At 42.2% G+C, this 25,265-nt stretch overlaps 1 protein-coding gene across 8 annotated transcripts in view; it reads left to right on the forward strand.

Moving 5' to 3' along the window:
- GAREM1 (GRB2 associated regulator of MAPK1 subtype 1) overlaps window positions 1-25,265 on the forward strand; it is a 210,518-nt gene that overhangs the window by 179,708 nt on the left and 5,545 nt on the right. For all 8 annotated transcript variants that reach the window (XM_082354233.1, XM_082354234.1, XM_082354236.1 and 5 more), the window contains 2 exons: window positions 3,416-4,588; window positions 24,027-24,193. In XM_082354233.1, the coding sequence (XP_082210359.1) occupies window positions 3,416-4,588; window positions 24,027-24,193 (1,340 nt within the window). The remainder of the gene's footprint in view (window positions 1-3,415; window positions 4,589-24,026; window positions 24,194-25,265) is intronic.

Consider the following 25,265-nt stretch of genomic DNA (forward strand, 5'->3'; position numbering starts at 1 on the left):
ATTGCTACTCCAGCTTTCTTTTGATTTCCATTTGTGTGGAATACCTTTTTGCATCCCATCACTTTCAGTCTGTGTGTGTCCCTAGATCTGAAGTGAGTCTCTTGTATACACCATATATATGGGTCTTGTTTTTGTATCCATTTAGCCAGTCTGTGTCTTTTGGTTGGAGCATTTAATCCATTTACATTTAAGGTAATTATCAATATGTATGTTCTTATTGCCATTTTGTTAATTGTTTTTTATTTGTTTTTATAGGTGTTTTTTCTTCCCTTCCTCTTTTGTTCTCTTGTGATTTGATGACTAACTTTAGTATTGTGTTTGGATTCCTTATTCTTTTTTGTGTGTGTATCTATTGTAGATTTTTGGTTTGCTGTTACTATGAGGTTTTGATATAGCAGTCTATATATAAACAAGATTGTTTTAAGTTGCTGGTCTTTTAATTTCAAATGCATTTCTAATATCCTGCATTATGCTCTCCTCTTCTCATGATTGCTGGGGTTTTTTAAATATTTATTTATTTATTTATTTGGTTGCTCCGGGTCTTAGTTGCAGCATGTGGGCTCCTTAGTTGCAGCTCACAGGACCCTTAGTTGCGGCTTGCAGGCTTCTTAGCTGCAGCGCACAGGCTCCTTAGTTGTGGCATGCAAACTCTTAGTTGCAGCACGCATGTGGGATCTAGTTCCCCGACCAGGGATCGAACCTGGCCCCCTGCATTGAGAGCACGGAGTCTTATCCACTGCGCCACCAGGGAAGTCCCCCATGATTGCTGGTTTTGATATCATATTTGTGTGTGGATGATTTCCTACCTTTACTTTATGTTTGCCTTTACCATTGAGCTTTTCCATTCATAATTTTCTTATTTGTAGTTGTGGCCTTTTCTGCCTAGAGAAGTTCTTTTAGCATTTGTTGCAAAGCTGGTCTGGTGGTGCTGAATTTGAATTCTCTTAGCTTTTTCTTGTCTGTAAAGCTTTTGATTTCTCTGTCAAATCTGAATGAGAGCCTTGCTGGGTAGAGTATTCTTGGTTGTAGGTTCTTCCCTTTCATTACTTTAAATATATCATGCCTCTCCCTTCTGGCCTGCAGAGTTTCTGCTGCGAAATCTGCTGATAACCTTATGGGAGTTCCCTTCTATGTTATTTGTTGCTTTTCCCTTGTTGCTTTTAGTATTTTTTCTTTGTCTTTAATTTTTGTCAGTTTGATTACTGTGTGTCTCGGCATGTTCTTCCTTGGATTTATCCTGCCTGGGACTCTCTGCACTTCCTCTACCTGGCTAACTGTTTCCTTTCCCATGTTAGGGAAGTTTTCAGCTATTATCTCTTCAAATATTTTCTCAGGTTTTTTTCTCTCTCTCTTCTCCTTCTGGGACCTCTATAATGCGAATATTGGTGCATTTAATGTTGTCTCAGAGGTCTCTTTGGCTGTCCTCATTGCTTTTCTTTTTTTTTTTTCTTTATTCTGGTCTGCAGCAGTGATTTCCACCATTCTGTCTTCCAGCTCACTTATCCATTCTTCTGCCTCAGTTATTCTGCTAATGATTCCTTCCAGTGTATTTTTCATTTCAGTTTTTGTATTGTTCATCTCAGTTTGTTTGGTCTTCAGTTCTTCTAGGTCTTTGTCTGAGATCTTGGATCATCTTTACTATCATTGCTCTAAATCCTTTTTTGGGTAGATTGCCTATCTCCACTTCACTTAGTTGTTCTCTGGGGTTTTATCTTGTTCCTTCATCTGGGACATATTCCTCTGCCATCTCATTTTGTCTAACTTTCTATGATTGTGGTTTCCTTACCACAGGCTGCAGGGTTGTAGTTCTTCTTGCTTCTGCTGTCTGCCCCCTGGTGGATGAGGCTGTCTAAGAGTCTTGTGCAGGCTTCCTGGTGGGAGGGACTGGTTCCTCCCCACTGGTGGGTGCAGCTGGGTCTTGTTTGTCTGTTGGGCAGGGCTGTGTCAAGGGGCATGTTTAGTGGGCAGCTGTATGCTCAGGAAGACTTTAAGCAGCCTGTCTCTTGATGGATGGGGCTGTGTTTCCACCCTGTTGGTTGTTTGGCCTGAGGTGTCCCAGCACTAGAGCCTACAGGCTGTTGAGTGGGTCCAGGTCTTGGTGAGAAAATGGCCGCCTCCTGTAGGGCTCACACCAATGAGTACTCCCCAGAACTACTGCCACCAGTGTCTTTGTCGTCGCAGTGAGCCAAAGCTGCCCCCATCTCTGCAGGAGACCCTCCAGTACTAGCAGGTAGATTTGGCCCAGGCTCTTATGAGGTCACTGCTTTTTTTCCTGGGTCCTGGTGCACATGAGACTTTGTGTGCACTCTCCAAGAGTGGAGTCTCTGTTTCCCCCAGTCCTGTGGAATTCCTGCGATCAAACCCCGCTGGCCTTCAAAGCCAGATGCTTTGGGGGCTCCTCCTCCTGTTGCCAGACCCCCAGGCTGGGGAGCCTGACGTGGGGCTCAGAACTTTCACTCCTGTGGGAGAACTTCTGTGGTATAATTTTCCAGTTTGTGGGTCGCCCACCCAGCAGGTACGGGATTTGATTTTATTGCAGTTGTTTCCCCTCCTACCATCTCACTGTGGCTTCTTCTTTGTCTTTGGATGTACAATATCTTTTTTGGTAGATTCCAGTGGTTTTGTCGATGGTTGTTCATCAGTTGTGATCTTGCTGTTTTTGTAAGAAGTGAGCTCACATCTTCTACTCCACCGTCTTATCTCTGTCTTTTCTTTCCGTTTATATAAAATTGTTAACAGGTTATCTTTAGTGGTCAAGTTGTGTAGAAATTGTTCATTTTTATATCTGTATTTTCTAATATTTCTTCCAATGAATATGAATAGTTTGCATAATAAATAAAAGAATGGGGAGAAAGAAGACATTTTTTAAAATCCTTTGTCCCAATTTTAGAAAATTTAATAAAATTAGCAAATTTTTAAAGGTAAAAATTTAGTAGAATTTTAATAGTTTAAAAAGAATTTTCTACAGTGATATTCATGAAAGCATTTTTATAACTGAAAATGATACAATGATAATATTAATGTCCCAAGATAATTATCCATATGGTAGAATACATAGGAAAAGAAACTAGAAGGATGTTTATCAAACCATTAACCATGGCTGTCTCTGCATCAGGTTCATGGGTGTTATTTTTTGTGTGTGTTTTTCTTCTGTATTTCCCAAAATGTTACAAATGAATACAGGGTACCTTCTTCTTCAGAAAAAAAAAAATGCTTTTAAAAGTCTAAACTAACATCATCTTGTTATTGTTAACCACATAAATACTATAGGAGAAATGGATTGTCTAAATTTAGTATTAAAATAAAACAGCATTTTCCTTTGTGTATGCATGTGTGTCTTAATAGCATGTTCGCTACTTCTCTGTGTGAATAAACTAAAGACAACTACCCTAAAATTTGATTTATCCTATTGTAGGTTGCTTCAGGTGAATGCAATGAAGACACCGAAGTTTACAACATCACCCTTTGTACGGGGGATGAACTCACTCTAATGGGCCAGGCAGAAATCCTTTATGCAAAGACTTTCAAGGAGAAGTCACGACTCAACACCATCTTCAAAAAGATTGGGAAGCTCAATTCCATCAGCAAGCTGGGAAAAGGCAAAATGCCGTGCCTCATTTGCATGAATCACCGGACCAACGAAAGCATCAGCCTCCCATTCCAGTGCAAGGGCAGGTTCAGCACCCGAAGCCCCCTGGAACTTCAGATGCAGGAGGGCGAGCACACCATCCGCAACATCGTGGAGAAAACCAGACTTCCCGTGAACGTGACCGTGCCCAGCCCTCCACCGAGGAACCCGTACGACCTCCACTTCATCCGTGAGGGGCACCGCTACAAGTTCGTGAACATCCAGACCAAGACAGTGGTGGTCTGCTGTGTGCTGCGGAACAACAAGATCCTCCCCATGCACTTCCCTTTGCACTTGACTGTCCCCAAGTTTAGCCTCCCAGAACACCTGGTGAAGGGGGAAGTATGGCCTGAAACCCTGGTCCATCACTGGCTGGGTATCTGCCAAGAACAGTTCGACATCGATGAGTATTCACGGGCGGTCCGCGATGTGAAGACCGACTGGAACGAGGACTGTAAGAGCCCCAAGAAGGGCCGGTGCACTGGCCACAACCATGTGCCCAATTCCCTTAGCTACGCTCGCGATGAGCTCACCCAGTCCTTCCACCGGCTCTCAGTCTGTGTGTATGGCAACAATCTCCATGGCAACAGTGAGGTGAACCTCCACGGCTGCAGGGACCTCGGGGGAGAGTGGGCCCCCTTTCCTCATGACATCCTGCCCTATCAGGACTCGGGCGATAGTGGGAGCGACTACCTTTTCCCAGAAGCTAGTGACGAATCAGTGGGCATCACAGGGAAGTCAGAACTTCCTTACGAAGAGCTGTGGCTGGAAGAAGGCAAGCCCAGCCATCAGCCTCTCACTCGCTCCCTGAGCGAGAAGAGCAGATGTGATCAGTTTCGAGGTTCTGTCCGGTCCAAATGTGCACCTTCTCCTCTTCCTGTCCCCGGAACTCTGGGAGCAGCAATGAAGTCTTCAGAGATTGCCCTACCTCCACCTCCAGTGCCTCCCAAATCTGAAGCCGTAAGTCCTTTCTGGTTTTGGGTGATGTGCTAGTCCTTCTGTCTCTCTGCTCAGTCATCTGCTAATTTATTTTCTTTCTTAAAGAAAACTCCCCAATGGAAGATAATCAGAATGAGCAATTTGCTTAATTTGGAGTGAAATAGAAATATTTACTGGATTATTTTTACCATTTGGGAGTTAGTTAGAGTTTTACTGTACATTTGATGAGAAATTCTTGGAGAGTTTTTCTTAGGAGAGGTTTAAACATGCTGCCTACAGAACGGATAACAGCGAGGGGACAGCAGAAGGCAGAGACTAGATAAGAGGTATGAATATGGTAACAGGTATGAAACGATGACACCCTGAACCACAGCAGCTGGTAGCAGCGGATGGCAAGGAGAAATGAGCTGCTTCGGATCATGTTTCAGAGGTGGAACCAACAGTATTTACTGATTAAATTGGATGTGGGTAGTGAAGGAAAGAGAGAAATCAGGAGGAACTCCTAGATTTGTAGCCTGAGCAGCAGAGTGGATATTAGTGCCACTTACCACCGATGCGGACTGAAGGAGGAGTGGATTTATTTGGGGGAAGGAGAGATCAAGAGACATCAGCATCATTTGTAACTCTCTCCTCACAGTTACGTTGAGATCAAAGCATCATGCGGATGCTCACTTACACACCACACATACACACGCAGAGCAGAGCCAGGTGCCAGCCCGGTTTTGCTTACCACCTCAAACATAACTCAGAGCTGAGGAGGCGTCTATCAGATTTTAATGTAAAAAGGTCATACAGGACAGGAGAAAGAGCCCTCTGTTTTGACCATGTTCTTTGATTGACTGACAGGCACTCTGAACCTTCACGACTCATTTTTGATCATTGGATTTCATTATATCTGAAGGGAGAAAGCGCTTGAGGCATACATAGGGTGTAATTCTGTTCATTTATTTGACAGTATCTATGGCAGTGGTTTCGTTTTTTTCTATCTATCTCTAGCAGAATCCTTTAAAAGAAAAAAGAAAGAAAAACTTATACAGATCACAATAAATAGAAGAATTACAATCAAAACCCATCTGACTAAAGGACAGACTGGAGGGAGGGGGTCTCCCCTTGGCCCTGTCCACTCTGCCCCCACCAGGTGGTCTCAGGACACTTCTCTGGAACCACGGGGCTGTGTAGAGCCTCGTATCAAAACCATGGGCTAGATGCTAGAAAAATCACCATCAGTGACCCCTGAAATCATAACTCTGTACTCTAGTAACTTCCCCTTTTGTAGGGAAGGTAACGGATGAAAAGAGAGGACTACTATACAAGTTAAAATGTGGGAGGTATACATAGGTCATGTGTGGGGGGAGTTCAGAGGAGAAAAGAACTTCTAGTTGGGCAAGAGAAGCCTTCATGGAGATGATGACATTTCAAATGAGCCGAGAGTGTATACATGAGTGGAAAGAGCAGAGAGATGGGAAAGAAGGGCGTTCCAGACAGAATGGCTTGAGCAAAGGCAAGGGCAGATGAGGGAAAACGCAGAGTTTTGCTGGGCGAGTGGAGTAGGGCTGAAGAGGGAGTATGAAGGGCAGTGGTGTCTTCAAGGCTGGAACCAGGTCACGGACAGCTCTGGACACCAGGCAGCACTTTGTGCCGGGCGTCACACATAGCTGTGCATGCAGAGCCCTCATTGCTGCAAAGCTTTCCTGAGAGAAGACCCACCTCCAGCTGTTTATTCCAGGACAGAAAAACTCCCCAGAAATTGCAGGTCTCTACTTTCCCCTGCTCCTTACAAGATCTACCAGGGATCTTAAGGCACAAGCCCAGAGATCCCCGTATCCAGTAGGGGTTGTGGAATATTTGGGGGAAGTCTTGGTGGAGTCAGAGTCCTTGGTTCTTTTATTCATTCATGTCAGATGGTGTTCCCCAAAAAACAGGTAAAAGGTAAGGGGACACTCCTAGTAAGTACTTTAGGCAATTTTAGGGATGTCTCAACTTACCTGTGTATGTGATGTGGCTTGAGGTTTGGAGCCTTCTCTTCAATAGGAATGTGACCACATGAGCTTTTCCTATAGAACTCTGGTCCCACCTGGCACATAATGGGGACTCCTGTTTGTTGACTGATTGATTGATTGACTCATCCAAGGTGGTCACACCCAGTTATTTACGTAACCAAGTCTTGAGGTAGGAAACTGGCAGTGATTGTTTTCACTGAGGCTAGTGAAAGATGAGTAAGAACATAAATATTAAGAGGCCCTATCTTGACCTTGGTACTAAAAGAAAAATGTTAGAGTTAAATTTGAAACTAAAAGCAAATCTCACAGCAGAAGAAAAGGTTTGGGCCTCCAGTCTAAGCCTTAATTTCTTATGACATAAGAGAACCTTCTCAGAGCATATTCGGTGTTTATAGAATGCTCTAATCATAAAGACTTTTTATAAACACCTGAATTTACTTAATTTTCTTTTTTTAAGAATTAGGCATTTCAAATGAAGTCATGTTTTTTATTGGTTCTGTGACCATGAAACAAATTTTCCAGTTTTAGGATGTGCGTGGGATCCGGAGAACGTCATAATTGTTAGATGTGGCTTCAGCTTGTAGCTTTCAAAAGGGAACTTTAATGGGGCATAAATTCAAGTGCTCCCACAGAATTAAATAAAACTTCTTTGGATAGTGACAGTGGGGTGGGTCCTGGGAAAAAGATGGGCCGTAGAAAGGGAAGCAGAGCTGATAATTGGCAAATGAACTCTGCTTTGCGACAGTCCGTGGCCCAGTCATGTTAATATCTAGAGGGGCAGTGGCTTCACTGCAGTATATGTCAGCCTGTGCCTTTTCTTCTTACTCTATTCTTCACTCCTTACTTCAGGGTCCTAAGTTACAGCAAATATCTGTGCTCTTTCTCCAGCAGATTTTGACAGTCTTTGTTTCTGTAAATGAGATAAAAGTCTTTCTCCTTCAACAGTAATTCTTGCTATGTTTCCAGCAGTGTGCTGCAGTTCCGGCATCATCTGGTTAATGCTTGACCACTGTCCTACCCATATCCTAAAATGGAAAACTAGGCTATGGGGCCAAACAGAAAATCCTCAGTGGAGGAGTGATCAGTTTAGCCCTGTTAATATACTTTGTACTTGATGCGGCTACTTAGAATTATGCTCTAGTCTGTACCTTTGTAAAGATCGTTAAATACAAAGGTTTTTTTCTTTAAACACAAAACACTGCCACTTACCTTTCCCAAGAATAAGAGGCTATTCCCTCCCTAACTGGAACATCCCAGGGAAGAGTAAACAGCCCCTGGTTCCAGGCACAGAAGAGAAATTGTTGCAGATGAGCCCAAGCTGGGGAGCTGCCCAGCTCACTGAGTGGTGACATTTTCATTTTTTAAAATTGTGCAAAGTGCCCTCGAATCAGAATGACCTGACAGCTCCTCTTCAGTGGGTTATCCTTAATTGGTTCATATATTCCAAACACATCCTCTATTTCGGAACATTGTGGGCCTCATTCCATAATTTTAATTTTCTGGCTGTTGGCTGATGATAGTGTCTAAAATATTTACCCAGATACACTCTACAAGTGACAGTCTTCAAGAGCTGTCTTCTTTTGGTTTGTTTTTTTTTTTTTTTTCCTCTTTGGAAGATGCCATTTTGGAGAGCAGTGACGGGAAGGCTTGATATTGCATGAAATTCTATAAATAGAATGTTTGACTCTCAGACTATTCTGGTCAATGCAGTAAATTACGAATCAGTATCAAAACTACTGGATCACAACTCTTCTATAGCTATGTGTGCAGTAGTATCAAACCTGAGGACCCCAGAACCCAGGGATTAATTAATGTCCTCTGTCTGTCTTTAATAACAGAAAAAAAAAAGTGCATTCACTCTTGGTTGGATGTTAACGTGGCAGCGATTCCTGAGATTCATGAAAGAAAAATCATAAAAGGAGCTCTAGGTTGAAACTACTGGTTTAAAGCAAGTTTTACTGCAGTATGGATGAAGAATTCGTTAACCTTTGGGATTGACAGGATGCCCCCTGACAGTGACAATATGAGAAGCAGGGTTTAGGGACTGAATTGTAAGATGGATTGGTAGCATACGTTCATTGTTATAAGACTGAAGTCCATCATAAATAAAGTTCCTGTAATGGAGCACACTGTCTTATTGATGTTTGAGAAAAATAAGACATAAAGGGCGAATTTAATCCAGATCCACACTGCACCTAGTTCAGTAGGTGCCTGAAAAGACTGCACTCTACAGAAGTCTGAATCTGCAGACTGAGCAGCTGATGAGAAAATGGAAGGGGACACCAAGCATCCTGAGAGTCTTCATTTCCCTCCTCAGTGGAATTTCACCGGGAGCAGAGAGGAGTGATCTGCCACACTATGTGATGGATAATTAGAGGCACAAAACATCATGTCTAAGAATCACACGTGGATTTGCATTCTCACGCTGCCACTTAGTAGCTTCATAGCTTCACACCTTGGGCAAACTATTTAACTTTCTGAGTCAGTTCCTGTGGGAATTAATAACAGCGTCTTCATTGCATTATTGTATTGTACAAAGTACTTGGCAGTTTTCCCTGGCACTTGGTAAGCATTCAATAAATAGTAACAGTAACTTAATATGGGATGCATTCTTTTTTAGGGTTAGACAGAAAATAATTTTTTGGAGGTTATTTCCCCTATCCTTCCTTGCCTAAGGTATAAGGCCTCTCCAGAGAGTCATGGAAGCTGATGGGGACTAGGACACCTACCTCCACAGACAGACCAGCAGAGAGCCCTGGCACACAGGCAGGGGACAGTCATCCCTGCATTCCAAAAGTGCATCCTAACAGGCTTGAAAAATAGCAAAACATTCTTTTCATCTGACTTTTAAAATGTCTGCTTGATAAGCTAGGTGTTATGTGTTATAGTTACCTACCTGTGGAGCCAAAATTGTAATCATGATAAACCAAGAAAAGAGCTACAGAAATGCTCAGCATCCTGTGGGCCCCAATAATATGTAATCCTTTCATGGGGGATTTGGGGGTTTTGTAGAACTATAGAGTACCTATGAAAAAGCCACATGTGGTTCTAAGGCTGCAAATATGTGTCAAGAAACTGAAATTCCTAGGAAAACCTCTCTAGAAATATTAAAGCTGAGAAGTTGCCTTGGCTAATTCCATTAGGCATGGCAAGGCTAGGTCATGGTGCTACCAGGTGTCACACCTGGATGTGTCCACCCTACAGAATGAGGACCCTCACAAGACTACCCAAATTAAGAAAAAGTCATAAAAATGTACTGTTTAAAAACCGAGAGAAGTGATTTTTAAGAACTGAGCTATAAGAATTAATTCTACTCTACAGCCAGCAAACACTGAGGAAAGAGGCGGCAGGACATGCATACTAAAAACAGCCCTTGCACCAAAAATATTAAACCAACCCAGGCTACACAGGATGCTCCCACATAAAAATAGCCCTCCAAGACCACAGTAGATAATTGTTTCTCCTAAATTCATAGAGTAAGAGAAATATAAGTAAAATGAAGAAGCAGAGGAAACACTCCCAATTAAAAGATGAAGAGAATTCCCTTGAAAGAACAAACAGACCTCTTCAGTCTAATAGACACCAAGTTAAAAAGGAGATAATGAAAATGCTGAAGGAATTAAGAAGGGCTATCCATAGGAATGCAGATTACTGTAAAAAGGAACTAGAAACTATAAAAGAGGAGCCAGGAAAAATTAGAAAACTCATTTGCTGAGATGAAAACTGACTGAGCTAAAGGCAATGAATAGCAGATTGAATAATGCAGAAGAACGAATAAGTGTTCTGGAAGATAGAATAATGGAAGTCATCCAGTCGGAACACAGAAAGCCAAATTGGGAAAAAAAAAAAAAAAAAGAAAGCAAAATAAGAAACCTATGGGATAATATAAAGCATGCCAATCTACACATAATAGGGATCCCAGAAGGAGAAGAAAGAGAAAAGGGGTTCAAAAATGTGTTTGAAGAAATTATGGCTGAAAACTTCCTGAACCTAAAGAAGGAAACAGATATCCAGGTACAGGAAGCACAGAGGGTCCCAAACAAGATGAACCCAAACAGACCTACACCAAGCCATATTATAATAGAAATGGCAAAAGTTAAAGAGAGGATTCTAAAGGCAGCAACAGAAAAACAAAGAGTTAATTACAAGGGAACCCCCATAAGGCTATGAGCTAATTTCTCAATAGAAACGTTGGCAGGACAGAAGGGAATGGCAAGATATAGTCAAAGTCCTGAAAGGGAAAAATCTGCAACCTAGGATATGCTACCCAGCAAGATTATCATTTAGAATAGAAGGAGAGATAAAGAATTTCTCAGACAAGCAAAAACTAAAAGAATACAGCAATACTAAACCTATCCTAAAAGAAATATTGGAAGGTCTTCTCTAAATAGAAGAGAAGCAAGAAGGTATAGGAAAGAGAAAATCACAATTGGAAAGTAAATCACTTAATAAGCCAGTAGACAGATTTTTTTAAAAATCAAAAAGATTTTTGTGAAAGCGATGACAACCACGATGAACAGCAAAAGGATAAATATGAAGATGTAAAAGAGGACATCAAAATCGTAAAATGTGGGCGAGGAGAGTAATAAAATGTAGACTTTTTTGTTTTTTTTTAGAATGTGTTTGAGCCTATATGACTACCAGTCTAAAAGCAAGTAGCTAGGAAGGGGTTAAAATACTTGAAAAACAAGGTAACCACGAATCAACACATAAAATTGACTTACAAAAACCAAAAAGAAGAGAACACAAGCATAATATAACAGGAAATCATAAACCACAAAAAGAAAAAGAAAGGGACAAAGAAGAAATACAAAATCAACTGGAAAACAAGGTTTAAAATGGCAATAAATAAATACCTATCAATAATTACTTTAAGTGTCAGTAGACTAAATGCTCCAATCAAAAGACAGGGGAATGGCAGATTGGATTAAAAAACAAGAGCCTATAATATGCTGCTTATTGTAGGCAACACATAAAAAAGAGACCCACTTTAAGGCAAAGGACACACGTAGATTGAAAGGGGATGGAAAAAGATACCTCATGCAAATGGAAATGACAGAAAAGTGGGGGTCGCACTACTCATGTCAGACAAAATAGACTTTAAAACAAAGGCCATAAAGATAAAGAAGGACACTATATAGTGATAAAGGAATCAAGACAGGAAGAGGATATTACATCCTCAAAATATATGCACCCAATATAGGAGCATCCAAATATGTAAAACAAATACCAATAGACATAAAGGGAGAAATTGATGGGAATACAATAATAGTAGGAGACTTTAACACCCCACTCACATCAATAGACACATCTTCTAGACAGAAATCAGTAAGGCGGCAGAGATCCTAAAGGATACAATAGAACAGTTAGACTTAATTGATATTTTTCAGGACATTACATCCAAAAAAAAACCAGAATACACATTCTTTTCAAGTGCACACAGAACATTTTCTAGGATTGACCACATACAAGGGCACAAAACAAGCCTCAACAAATCTAAGAGTATAGAAATTATTTCAAGCTTCTTTTCTGACCACAATGGCATGAAACTAGAAATCAACCACAGGAAAAGAAATAAGAAAAAAAATGATTAAAATGATTACATGGAGACTGAACAACATGGTACTAAAAAACCAGTGGGTGAACAACAAAATGAAAGAGGAAATCAAAAAATACTTTTGAGACAAATGACAATAAAAACACAACCATACAAAATCTATGGGATGCAGCAAAAGCAGTTCTTAGAGAGAAGTTCATAGTGATACATGCCTTCCACAAAGAACAGGAAAAATCTCAAACAACCTAACCTACCACCTAAAAGAATTAGAAAAAGAAAAATAAACAAAATCTAAAGTGAGCAGAAGGAAGGAAGTAATAAAGATCAGAGAGGACATAAGTAAAATAGAGATTTAAAAAACAATAGAAAAAAAAACAAGAGCTGGTTCTTTAAAGGGTAAACAAAATTGACAAACCTCTGGCTAGGCTCACCAAGGAGAAAAGAGGACCCAAATATACAAAATAAGAAATGAAAAAGGAGAAATAACTGATACCGCAGAAATACAAAATAAAATAAAATAAGAGAATACTATGAACAATTATATGCCAACAAATTCAACAACCTAGAAGAAATGGACAAGTTTCTAGAAACATACAGCCCACCGAAACTGAATCAAGAAGAAATAATTTGAACAGACAGATCACTAGAAGTGAAATAGCGTCCGTAATTTTAAAAACTCCCTACAAACAAAAGTCCAGGACCAGATGGTTTCACAGGTGAATTCTACCAAACATAGAAAAAAGAACTTATACTGATCCTTCTCAAACTCTTCCAGAAGACTGAAGAGGAAGGAAGGAATGTATGTCCAAAGACATTCCATGAAGCCACCATCACCCTGATACCAAAGTCAGACCAAGACAGTAACAAAAAAGAAAATTACAGGCCAATATCTTTGATGAATATAGATGCAAAAATTCTCAACAAAATATTTGCAAACCAAATCCAAAAACACATAAAAAAAATCTTACACCACAACCAAGTTGGATTCATCCCAGGGTCACAAGGATGGGTCAACATAGCAAATAATCAATGTGATAAACCACATCAACAAAAGAAAAGACAAAAACCACATGATCACTCAGTAGATGCAGAAAAAGCATCCATTCATGATAAAAACTCTTACCAAAGTGGGTATAGAGGGAACATATCTCAACATAGTAAAAGCTATTTACCACAAACCCACCAGCAGTATAATACTCAACAGTGAAAACCTGAAAGCCTTCCCACTAAATTCTGGAACAAGACAAGGATGCCTACTCTCACCACTTCTATTCAACATAGTATTGGAAGTCCTAGCCACAGCAGTCAGACAAGAAAAAGAAATAAAAGTTATCCAAATTGGAAGAGAAGAGGTAAAATTGTCATTATATGCAGATGGCATGATACTATATATAGAAAACCCTAAAGACTCCACACAAAAACTACTAGACTGATACACAAATTCAGCAAGTTAGCAGGATATAAGATTAACATACAGAAATCTGTTGCATTTCTTTACACTAACAATGAAATATCAGAAAGGGAATGTAAAAAAAAAAAGCCCTTCTATTCACATCAAAAAAAAAAAAAAAATAGGAATAAACCTGACCAGGACTTCCCTGGTGGTCCAGTAGAAGAATCCGTCTTCAATGCAAGGGACGCCAGTTCGATCCCCGGTCAGAGAACTAAGATCCGACATGCTGTGGGGCAACTAAGCCCATGCGCCACAACAAAAAGACCCCATATGCCACAACTAAGACCCAACGCAGCCAAAAAATTAATTAATTAATTAATTGTTTTTAAAAGTCAATCTTAAAAAAACCCAACCAAGGAGGTGAAAGACCTGTATGCTGAGAACTATAACACATTAATAAAGGAAATTGAAGATGATTCAAAGAAATGGAAAGATATTCCCATGCTCTTGGATTGGAAAAATTAATATTGTTAAAATGAACATACTTCCCAAAGCAATCTACCCATGTAATGGATATCCCTATCAAATTACCCATGACATTTTCCACAGAACTAGAACAAATAATCTTAAAATTTATATGGAATCACAAAAGACCCAGAATCGCCAAAGAAATCCTGAGGAAAAAAGAGTTGCAGGCATAACCCTCCCAGACTTCAGACAATACTACAAAGCTACAGTAATCAAAACAGTGTAGTATTGGCACAAAAACAGACATATGGATCAGTGGAACAGAATAGAGAGCCCAGAATTAAACCCACACCCCTACAGTCAATCTTTGACAAAGGAGGCAAGAATATAACATGGGAAAAAAAGCCTCTTCAGCACGTGGTGTTGGGAAAGTTGAACAGCCGCATGTACATCAACGAAGTTAGAACACACCCTCACACCATACACGAAAATAAACTCAAAATAGCTTAAAGACTTAAATATAAGACATGACACCATAAAACTCCTAGGAGAGAACATAGGCAAAACATTCTCTGACATAAATCATACCAATGTTTTCTTAGATCAGCCTTCCAAGGCAGTAGAAATAAAGCAAGAATAAACAAGTGGGACCTAATCAAATTTACAAGCTTCTGTACAACAAGAGAAACCGTAAAATGAAAAGACAACCTACAGACTGGGAGAAACTATTTGCACATGATGTGACTGACAAGGGCTTAATTTTCAAAATATACAAACGGCTCATACAACTCAACAACAAAAAAGCGAACAACCCAATCGAAAAATGGGCTGAAGACCTAAGTAGACATTTCTCCAAAGAAGACATACAGATGGCCAACAGGCACATGAAAAGATGCTCTAGATCGCTAATTATTAGAGAAATGCAAATCAAAACTACAATGAGGTATCACCTCACACTCGTCAGAATGGCCATCATTAAAAAATCTACAAACAAATGCTGGAAGGGTGTGGAGAAAAGGAAGCCCTCCTGCATTGTTGGTGGGAATGTAAATTGGTGCAGCCACTATTGAAAACAATATGGAAGTTCCTCAAAATACTAAAAATAGAGTTGCCATATGATCCAGCAATCCCACTCCGGGGCATATATCCAGACAAAGCTATAATTCAAAAAGATACATGTCCCCCTATGTTCATAGCAGCACTGTTCACAATAGCCAGGACACGGAGACAACCTAAACGTCCATTGTCAGATGAATGGATAAAAACGATGTGGTACGTATATACAATGGAATACTACTCAGTTATTCAAAAGAAAAAAATGAAATAATGCCATTTGCAGCAACATGGATAGACCTAGAGATGATCATCCTAAGTGAAGTAAGACAGAAAGGGAAAGACAAATACCATATGATATCACTTATATGTGGAATCTAAAATATGACACAAATGAACTTATCTACAAAACAGAAGCAGACTCACAGACAGAGAACAGACTTGTGGTTTCCAAGGGGGAGGGAGGGGGAGGGAGAGACGGATTGAGAGTTTGGGATTAGCAGATGCAAACTATTATGTATAGAATAAACAATGAGGTCCTACTTTATGCACAGGGAACTATATTCAATATCCTGAGATAACCATAATGGAAAAGAATATGAAAAAGAATGTGTGCATATATGTATAACTGAATCACTTTGCTACCCAGCAGAAATTAACACAACATTGTAAATCAACTATACTTCAATCAAATAAATTTTTTAAAAAAGAATTGATTCTACTCTGAATTTTTATTTTGTCTTTGGGCTTTCTCCTACTGACTATTAATATTAGTGAACACAAGGGGGGAGGGGTAAATTCGGAGCTTGGGATTAACATACACACACTACTATATCTAAAATAGGTATAGTATATCTACACTCCAGTAAAAAAATTTTTTAAGTGATATAAATTAAAGCTAAAAAAAATATATCAGAGAAGGCACTAAAGGAGAGATCTTAAATAAACCTGGTGTATTGATAGTCAAATTTAGGTAATAAAAAGATTAATCTGGAAGTGATTATTTACTTTTCAAAATAATTGCTCTACAAAAGGATTCACTCAGGATTCCGCTAATTAATGCGGTCTCTTAAGGCATTTGACATTTAATTAATTTTAATTACAGCTTTTGAGGAGTACTCTGTAAGCAAGCCATACCTACATTTCCCATTTGTTAATTGAAATAAGGACTGAATTATTATTGTGTTTTGGTAATTTTGGAACTAATTGCCTTTGGTTTTGTGTAGGTTATTTATTTTTAAATGAAACCTTCTAGGCCAAGAAATTTTCTCCTGTGTCTGCCTAAAGTCTCAATGATTAGAATGTTAATAAAGTCATTGTAATATTCTATGGGATAGCCCTTGTTTCAAATCTGCACTCTTGGGTTTACCATTTGCACAAAATCACATTAATGGGAAAGTTATATACTATTTAAATATATCTATCATGCATTATACTCCTTGCTCAGAAAAGGTCTTTATTCTCTGCCCCAGTGGCATAGTCTTTCTTTGGAGTCTAGGGAAGCACCCTGGAACTTAAACAAGTATTCTTTTCAGAACTGCGTGCCCTTCTTGTTTCCCAGTAGCGGCCTGCTGTGCCCTCCGCCTTGACTCCCTTGCCTGAGGCCTGGAGGTTGGAGGCCATTGCAGACCCAGGCCTGCCTTAGGTCCTTATCATCCGCATACACAATGGGAAAAAGAAACGCACACATCTGAGAATCAGGATTTCAACTGTAAATCACATCTGCCCTGGCGTAATTCATCAGATGGATGTTCATTTATCGCCATGTTGTCATTGTAAAACTTTAATTTCTGTTTGGCTGAAAATACCCCTGATGGGTATGTGACAGGGTTGTGAACTCTTTGTATAAAAGCCTCTTTATAAATAAGATTTCTTAAGGCTGTAATGATTTTGTTATCTGGGAGAGGGAGTGTAGGAAGAAATGTAAAATACAGGGCAGAGGGCATGCAGTGAAGGCAAAGTTACAAAGTTCAGGGACGCATGGTTACAAAACTCCTTTCTGTGCAACACTGGCATTATCCCGAAGTCAGCTTTTCAGAGAAGAAAACTCATGGTAAAGGTGAGTCCAGTTTTAGATCAAGCTCACCTATAGTGTGTGTGTTTTCTGAATTAGTGTCAACATAGAAACAAAATGATCCTTAGTCCGCCTAAGGATGGCCGAAGCCCGTTAGTGACTGCCCACAGTTCCAAGCAGTGTGGTCTTTGAGCCGAGATTTTCACCCACAGGTATGTGATGGCAGACGTTAGACTGTAGACAAGGAAATGTGAGGCCTCGTTGGCAAGTGTCTCCAGATCCATTGCCTTGTATTTAAAAGTTGAATAATTGCTGCTATGAAATTGATTTTTTTTTCCCCAAAAAATGTTCAGCAAAGAACATTTCATAGTAAGTTTTCTGTTTTCCTAAGCTGTCTCTTTGGTCCAGTTAGTGAAGGGGTGTGAAAGTGTCATTTCTTCCATAGAAGACGAGTAGGGAGTTCTGAGAAACTAAGACTTTCCAAGAAACATCATCATACCAAAAAGCCCCCACTGTGCAGTTTCATAAGCACGTTGTGTGTCTTTTGTTTGTTGTATTCTTTTAATCCCTAGGAAGTGTCAGGGAAAGATAATGTCACAGAAGAAAGTAGTTCATACGTGTATAAAATACTCCAGTTGTATGTAATGTGTGAATTTTTGTCTTCTAAACATCATTTAACCCTGTTTCCAGCCATGCAATAATGAGCTTTGTATTTGTAATAAATTCTCATGGCGTTATCTTTAACATGTGGCTATTTAGGGAGAAGACCTTGTTTTCCATTTTTCACAAATTATTGGTCCTTCACCCCAGGCTCAGTTTCCTCCCAACTAAACAGACTTATAGCTGTGAGGAGTGGGGAGGGGAAAGGATGCTTAAATACCTATTCCCGGAGTCAGGAAATCAAGTTACACTTTCTGGAGAGTATTCAGAAAATAAATAGTCCCATTCCGTGACGCACGAGATTCTGACCACAGGTTGGAGTTGGGTTTTGACTTTGTCAACCACCTTCACATAGTAACACGAAGCTTTCCAAAGCCATTTATTTTATTGGGTGTGTCCATCTTTGCTTTCACTGTTAGATAATAAGCTGCCATTGATTATTTTTCTGGTTTTACGTGGCCAGTGCTGGCATGGTGAAGCCAGAGAGCAGTGGGGAAATGTGTTCTCCTCTCCGTCCCAGGAGTCAGTGTGCACTTAACCTCCAGTTTACATGCGTGCATGTACCTACCCAGGCACGTTTTCAAGTTTCTTCCAAGTTAAAAAGAAAAAAGCCATTTCTCATTCAATCCACTAGCCCTTTCTAATAGCTGTCTCCCCCTTCCTTCCCAGCCCCTTCCTTCCTTCTTGAAAAGAGTGGTCTGTCCTCACTAACTCCACCCTCGCCTCCTGTTCTGGCTTTGACTCCCTGGAATCTGCTTCTGGTCCCCTCACTCAACTCAAGCTTCATTCACTAAGATCCCCAGGGACCTGCTAACTGTCACACATCTTCCCGACCTGCCCTGACTTCCTGCCGTCGTTCCATCTTCACACCATCCCTCTCCTGAGCCGTCCTCCCCACCATCTGCTTCGTTGACACCACTGGGGACTGTTCTCTGCCGTGAGCGGTGAGATGCAGTCCCTTGTGTTTCTCCCCCCTTGGTCTCCTCCTCTATTGGCGCCTTAGGGGTTCAGCCCTCTTCCCTTCTCATCTGGGATCTCAGTGCCACCAGGACTTCAGATTCTATCCGTAGAGCATTGAGCTCGAACTCTTTTCAACACTGAACCCCTTGGTTTCTCCCAAGCTCTGTTCTTCCTTCTAAGTGTCTGTCTGTTAAGTGGCACCAGGATTTGTCTCTCCTTCTAAGCCCCCAGTCCAGGGCATCGTTCTGGTGGTTTATTCCTGCCCATGTACCTTTTGTACACTCAAGATTCCTTCCTCCTCCAGGCTTTCTCAGTATAATTTCCTATGAGTTTGTTCTTCCCCTGCCCTCCTGAATCATTCATGGTGCTCCCACTGACCTTCATTCCACCTTCTATTATTATAGGACCGATTTTTATCTCAGTCGTGTGTTGGTCTCCCTCCCTCCCTCCCAGCTAATTCCAGGGGCTACTCATTCTTGTCTGCTTTACTCAACACCAGCTCAGTGAGCGTGTGATGGGCACTCAACATATAATTGAACAAGTCAATAGTAAATGGAACTAATGTCGTTTGTAGGAAAAGGGAAAGTGACACAATGTTCTTCAGACTTTTAGGGGCAGTAGATGGTGCGTGTGATCCCGGCCATTAGCCCTCAGGACGGACACCTTCCACAGCTTACTTCAAACCCCACTAGTACATTTTGTGTGTTAGATGGCAGTCAGTCACTTAAATATGCCTCCCTGAGAATATGCCTCGTAGACTAAAGAGAAGTGATGGTTCTGGAAAGAGCAGAACTCCCCAATTCCACCTCGCAATAAATTAGCTTTCTGTTTAGCTCTGGGTTCATAGTCTGCTGCTTGAACACTGGGGAGAGGCGTCTTACTCCTGGGAAGCGGTATCTTATCTCTGATAAGACTGAATCATTGAGCAATTCTTTAGAAAAGGGAAAGACTTGTTGGGGAGAGGCAAGGATGAGAGGATTGTGCTGGAAGTAAAACCACTTACAAGAAAGGCTTTAGACCAGAAAACTGCTTGTGAAGCCAGGCTCTGGGTACGGATGGGAGTCCGCTCTCCCTGAATCCACTTTGTGGTCATTGACCCTGTCGTAACCAGTAGGTGCCAGGAGTTCGGCTGCAAACACTCAAGCTACTCATCGCCAGAAATTACCTACCAGCAGGCAGAAGTCACCCATGATCCGCGATGGGTAGTAACACCTGCCTCAGACAGAACGCCATCCCCTCCCTTAGCACCAGGGTTCGAGGTTTATTCCTGATAATCCAAGTACCTCACCATCGCCCTGCACTGCTCCTTGAAGTTCAGTCTTAAATGCTGCACTGAAGGGCAGAGAAGGGCTCTAGTCCGTCAGGCTTGGTGTGTCCTGTTACATCCTCACTGAGAACAGTAGTTACAGGGCGGTGGGATGGGGTGCTGACAATGAAGCCACAACCTTTCCCGGTTCAGAAATACTGTCATTGTCACTCTGACACCATGTTCAGTGTCGTGGTGGCAGAGTTGATGGCGGTCATAGGGGCCAGGTCTGCTGGCACCTTTTTTTCCCCTAGATTGACACCAATATGAAGACAAAAAAATTAACATGCAGCCCAGATGACTTATCAATAACAGTCTCCACATTAAAATATAAAAGGCATTCTTTTGGTATAAGTTTGAAAATAAAAGTGCCTTGTTGTACTTGTTTTGTGACATCCGATAACCTCCACCTGGCATTCTGTGCGCCATATTTGTGCCAGAGGTGACAAATCCCCAAACCCTGCCATCCACAGTGCCATCCGCAGAGCAGTAAGAACAATGACGACAGTCCCTACCATTTCCACTTCCGGGCTAATTGAATACACAGGGGAAGTAAGTAAACATAAACAGTCTGTTGGCAGAGTTCAGAAGCAATGACAAGTACCGGTGGCTACTTGTGATGGTCCCAAACCGCGCCTGTAACAGTTAGAGCTGGGCCGGAGGGATGGGCGGTAAGAACTAAAGCAGAGCGAGAGGCAGGAAAGCACAGGGTGTGTTTAGGTGACACGGAATCTGCCCCATTGGATGGACCCATGTATTCATGTAGAGGAGTAGGGAGGGAAATAACTAGAAAGATGGAATCAAATGGGATAATTTCTTCTAGCGAGAAGAAATCACTAGAAAGTCTTCAGCAGGCCTCAGTGGGAGACAGGAGAAGCTGGACTTTATCCAGTAGTCAAGGGGGGCCACTGGAGATGGGAAGTAACAAGATGAAAGCCACATGCTGAGACTTTTAGAAGGAATGTGCTGAAAATGTAGCACTTAAATGTGAAATTGAATATGAGGGAAAACTGGAAATAGGGTGATTGGCCATCTGGTCTTATAAATTGCCTTTTATTGTCAGATAAAATTCATTTCAAGCCACAGCTACATTTCTCTTGGATATAAATGTCCCATGATGAATCAAATCAAGAAGCAAAGAGAAAGAATAATTACTGTTAAAAGGATGTAAGAGATAGGAAGTAAGATGGCACAATAAACCCTCACAGTGTGTCGGTGTGTCACTTCTGAACCCCAAAATGTATACATTCCTCCAAAGCGTATATAGTTTTCCCATAAAACGCACTGCAGTATGACCTCATTTGAGCGTCCACATCTGCAGCACCAAGTTAAAAGTAACGCGTGGAGACGCGTCTGCAGGGTCGTCAGCCGTGCTCACCCCGAGAGGGCCGCGCTCCCGCACCTGCCCGGTGTAGCACTCTCTAGTTTTGTTCCTCCACAGTGTTACAGCTGAATTCTTGTCGCCCACGGGGTCCCACTGAAGTCGGGTTTTGTTTTGTTTTTAACTACCTTTTCTCCAAAATGGGTTTCAAATAAGCCTAGTTCTTTCCCATTGAAGTCACACAATTACACCCAAACTGCCCCCTCATCACAAGGGAAGAAATCTTTCTTTGGTCTCATGTTAGTATCTCCTCACTGACAACATCACACACACCCACACACTCACACACACACACACCCCTTTGTTCTTTAACTCCTTTCAGGAGTCACGTGGCCATTTCAGAAGCTTTCCATATTTCAAATGCTGTTTGGAGTGTAGCTGGAAACGTTCCAGTCAGCCGAGCTCACCTCGCCAGGCCCTGTGACCTACAAATGCTGCTTTTTACTGCTGCCTCCCCCGTCCCCTCCTGTCACCGGGAAACCTATGGGGAAGCTCTTTAGGACTGTCCAGTTATGGAAGGAGGGGGCAGAACCAGAGGTCAGGAACCTTGAGAGTCTGGGGTTATAAGAAGAGAAGAGAGGACTTCCCAGAGGTCAAAGTCAACTACAAGCGGCTGCTTTTCTGTGTTCCGAGACCTAGGTCAGCTGATGATCCTCAATTACAATGCATAGTGTAGTCGACATCTCAGCATATCATAATTAGCATCTAGGTAAGTGGTCCCTAATGAAATGTATTTAATGACTAATTCCAAAATTTAGAAATTTCTAAATCAAATTCAGCCTTAACCCTGTTTTCCTCGTGCCTCTCTCTAATCCCATGTTGAGAAGCGATTGTTTATTTCTAAAATGGAAAAGTTAACTGACGGACTCCTTATCTTCTTACGTTTTCCATGATTCCTGTTATTCTAAGCATAGACAGAACCAAGCACATCTATAAAAGCCGCACCCATCCATCCCAGATTCTAAAGACATTCCCTAAGAAAGAAAAACACAGTTGGCTACTACACAATTCGCTAACAAGACAGAAGGAAGATGACACAATATCTTACTTATTTTGTAACCAGTACATGCTCCCAAAAGCCAGGGAGCGGAGTGAGCCAGCCAGAACTTTTCAGTGTCCTAGTTGGTTCCCAGCTTCTTAAGAAGACCCCAAAGTGAGGCAAGAGTCCCCCTGGGCCAGCTTACAAGCAAGCCTCCCTCTTCCTTATCCAAACTTCATTTCCTCCTCCTCCACCACCTTTTGAAAAGCTCAGAAAGAGAACGCCCGCAGCTGTTGGAGAAGAGAATCTGCTGCTCTCAATGTTTTGTTTTAGCCTAAAGGGCTGCTGCAGAAGAAAAACTGTATCCAGTGGGTCCCAACAACCAGGGTGGTGGGTCCTCTGGGTACGAGCTGTGATTCCCAGACCCAGGGAGAAATGCAACGGATGAGACTTTAAATGGCTCCTGTTTCGCTGAGAATTGAGGTTTGCCGAGTCACCCCGGGGTCACATGACTTTTTTAACATCTGGTTTTTTCCAGCAAGTGAATCAGGCCTCAGAAGCCAGTTAGAGGGCCGGGGTGCAGCGTAGGTGGTAGACTATGCAGTGTAACGTGAGCCCATTTCATTTGGTCTTAAGCAAACTCCAAACCAAAGCTAACAGGAGCTCCGTTTCATTGTCTTCATTACCCAGAGCCCCTGGGACAGAGGAATCGAAGGCAAAGGTGAAAAAAAATGGGTGGGAACACAGCCTAAAAGCAAGCAAGGGTGTTTTTTTTTACAAAGTCTGAATTGTCTCTGTTTTTAACCTATGTAGTTAAGGGTAGACTAGCTGAACCAGGTATAAACTGCCCCCTGCTGTCTGACACAGAGAAGTACATAAAAATATCTGCCTCATTAAAAAGAACCATATTCTGAAGGCCGGCTGTGAATGGAAAACAAGCTGGGGCGAAGGCAGGCGAGGGATGGCACAGATCACCTGCCTCCCTCTCCGGTGTGAAGACGAAGGGAGGGTGAGAGAGGTGGAGCGGCTCTTATAAACTACTATTTTTCGGATTTGGAGAGCTGCCTCATTACGCCATCTGCCGCCTTGTTTCTCAGAGTATGGCCCGTGGTCCAGCAGCGTCCGCATCACCTGGGAGCCTGTTAGAGATGCAGAGTCTCAGGCCCCACCCTTGGTCTACTGAGTCAGAATGTGCATGAAACAAGATCCCCAGGGGATTCATGTGCACAGTTACCTGTGAGAAGCCCCGACCGTAACTTCAGAAGGAGCCTTTACACTAGACAAGGTCCACTGTTGCCTAAGGCTTGTAGCAAATCAAATTCAGTTTGAACAGTGAAGAACTACAACTCGCTAGGAGAATGGAATCCTTTATTAATATCGTGATCACTTACGCTCTTATTTTCATCCTATTCCTGTTTCCTGTGTCCTCACGTATCACCGGCTCTTTACCGTGCTGTCCTTCCCATGACTTGCTACATTTCTGCAGCATCTGCCAAACCGTTTCTTTCAAAATCGCTCCATCTCTGGCAGCCTCCTGTTTCCCACAGTCCTTGCTCGCTCAGGTCTCCTCTCCCCTTCTCCCACCCCTGCTGGTGTCACGTAAGAGCAGCCACTGGGCCCTCCGGGAGGGAGCTGGCCCTGCGCGTAGTCCGAGTGTCGCTAACCCCGCGTGTTCTCTTCTGCGCCAGGTCAGGGAAGAATGCCGGCTCCTGAACGCCCCGCCTGTCCCGCCCCGCAGCGCAAAGCCTCAGTCCACCAGCCCCTCGGTCCCTCCTCGCACAGCCAAGCCGGCGCGGCAGCAGACTCGCTCTCCCAGCCCCACCTTGTCCTACTATTCTTCAGGGCTGCACGACATGTAAGTCCTATGCCAGGGCCCACTTCCACATGGTTCCCTCATCAACCAGGTCCCCAGTCCTTGAGAACCGTGTCAAGGAGCCATCCCCTGGGCAGGGTGGTAGGAGAGGAAGTTTTCTTTTAAAAAAAGAAAAAAAAAAATTTTTTTTTTTTTAACTGTATGAGCATGATGGGGCCCTGTTGGTTCTGAGCTAGGATGGAAGAGCCAGTGACCTAGCAAGATGCAGAGTCTGTGAGGGGTTCAGTGGTTAAGGCTGGCATCGACTTGTCTCCGCTTTGACTTCAACACACGCAGACAGCACCCTCAAGGAGGACCCGGAATGGCAGGGGTCCTGTCGGCTGTCTGCTCTGAATTCCCACCCGGTGCTGGAGTCCCTTCCTGACCATCGCTGTCAGGCAGTCTTCCACTTCCATCTGCGTCCTCCCAGTGCCGTGAGCTCATTCTTTTGCACTGCAGCTCATTCCATGGTTGGCACATGCCAATAACTTTTTTTAGAGATCTTTCATTATATCCAGTTGAAATCTATCTCCATGTAACTTTCAACTGTTTCTTAGGTCTAAAGAAACAAATGTAGGTCCACCCCGCCTCTCTTGATCAGGCTGTGAAACCGTGAGGTCAGCCGCGATGTAAGTCTCCTCCAAGAGGCAGCTTCAGTCCCACATGCTGTCCCCCCATCACCCACCTCTGAGCACACTCTGGTTTCACGGTCACTCTTAAGATAGGGCCCCAGAGCTGAGTGTGATCACATGTGACAGGTTAAAGTAGCTCTCCTTGGCAGGTATTTTTTTGTTCCCTGGACATTTAAATCTTTATGCTGATGTTAACACAATTGTGCAGAAACCAAGGCAAGAATAAGCATTTTATTCGAAACATTTCTTCCAGCCTCAGACTCTTGGATGGATATAGGGTCATCGGTGGTGGTGATGTAGTCCTGTCACTGTAGCCCAAGGATGACAAGCGTGAGACACTCATTTACTGCTCTCTCACTCCACCCTTGCCCACTGCAGACATCACTAATCAATCACAGCACCTGTTGGTGATAAGCCCAAATAAGGCTAAAGATTTTTCTCAT

Source organism: Balaenoptera borealis (assembly GCF_965194805.1).
Source record: "Balaenoptera borealis genome assembly, chromosome: 14".
Taxonomy (NCBI): domain Eukaryota; kingdom Metazoa; phylum Chordata; class Mammalia; order Artiodactyla; family Balaenopteridae; genus Balaenoptera; species Balaenoptera borealis.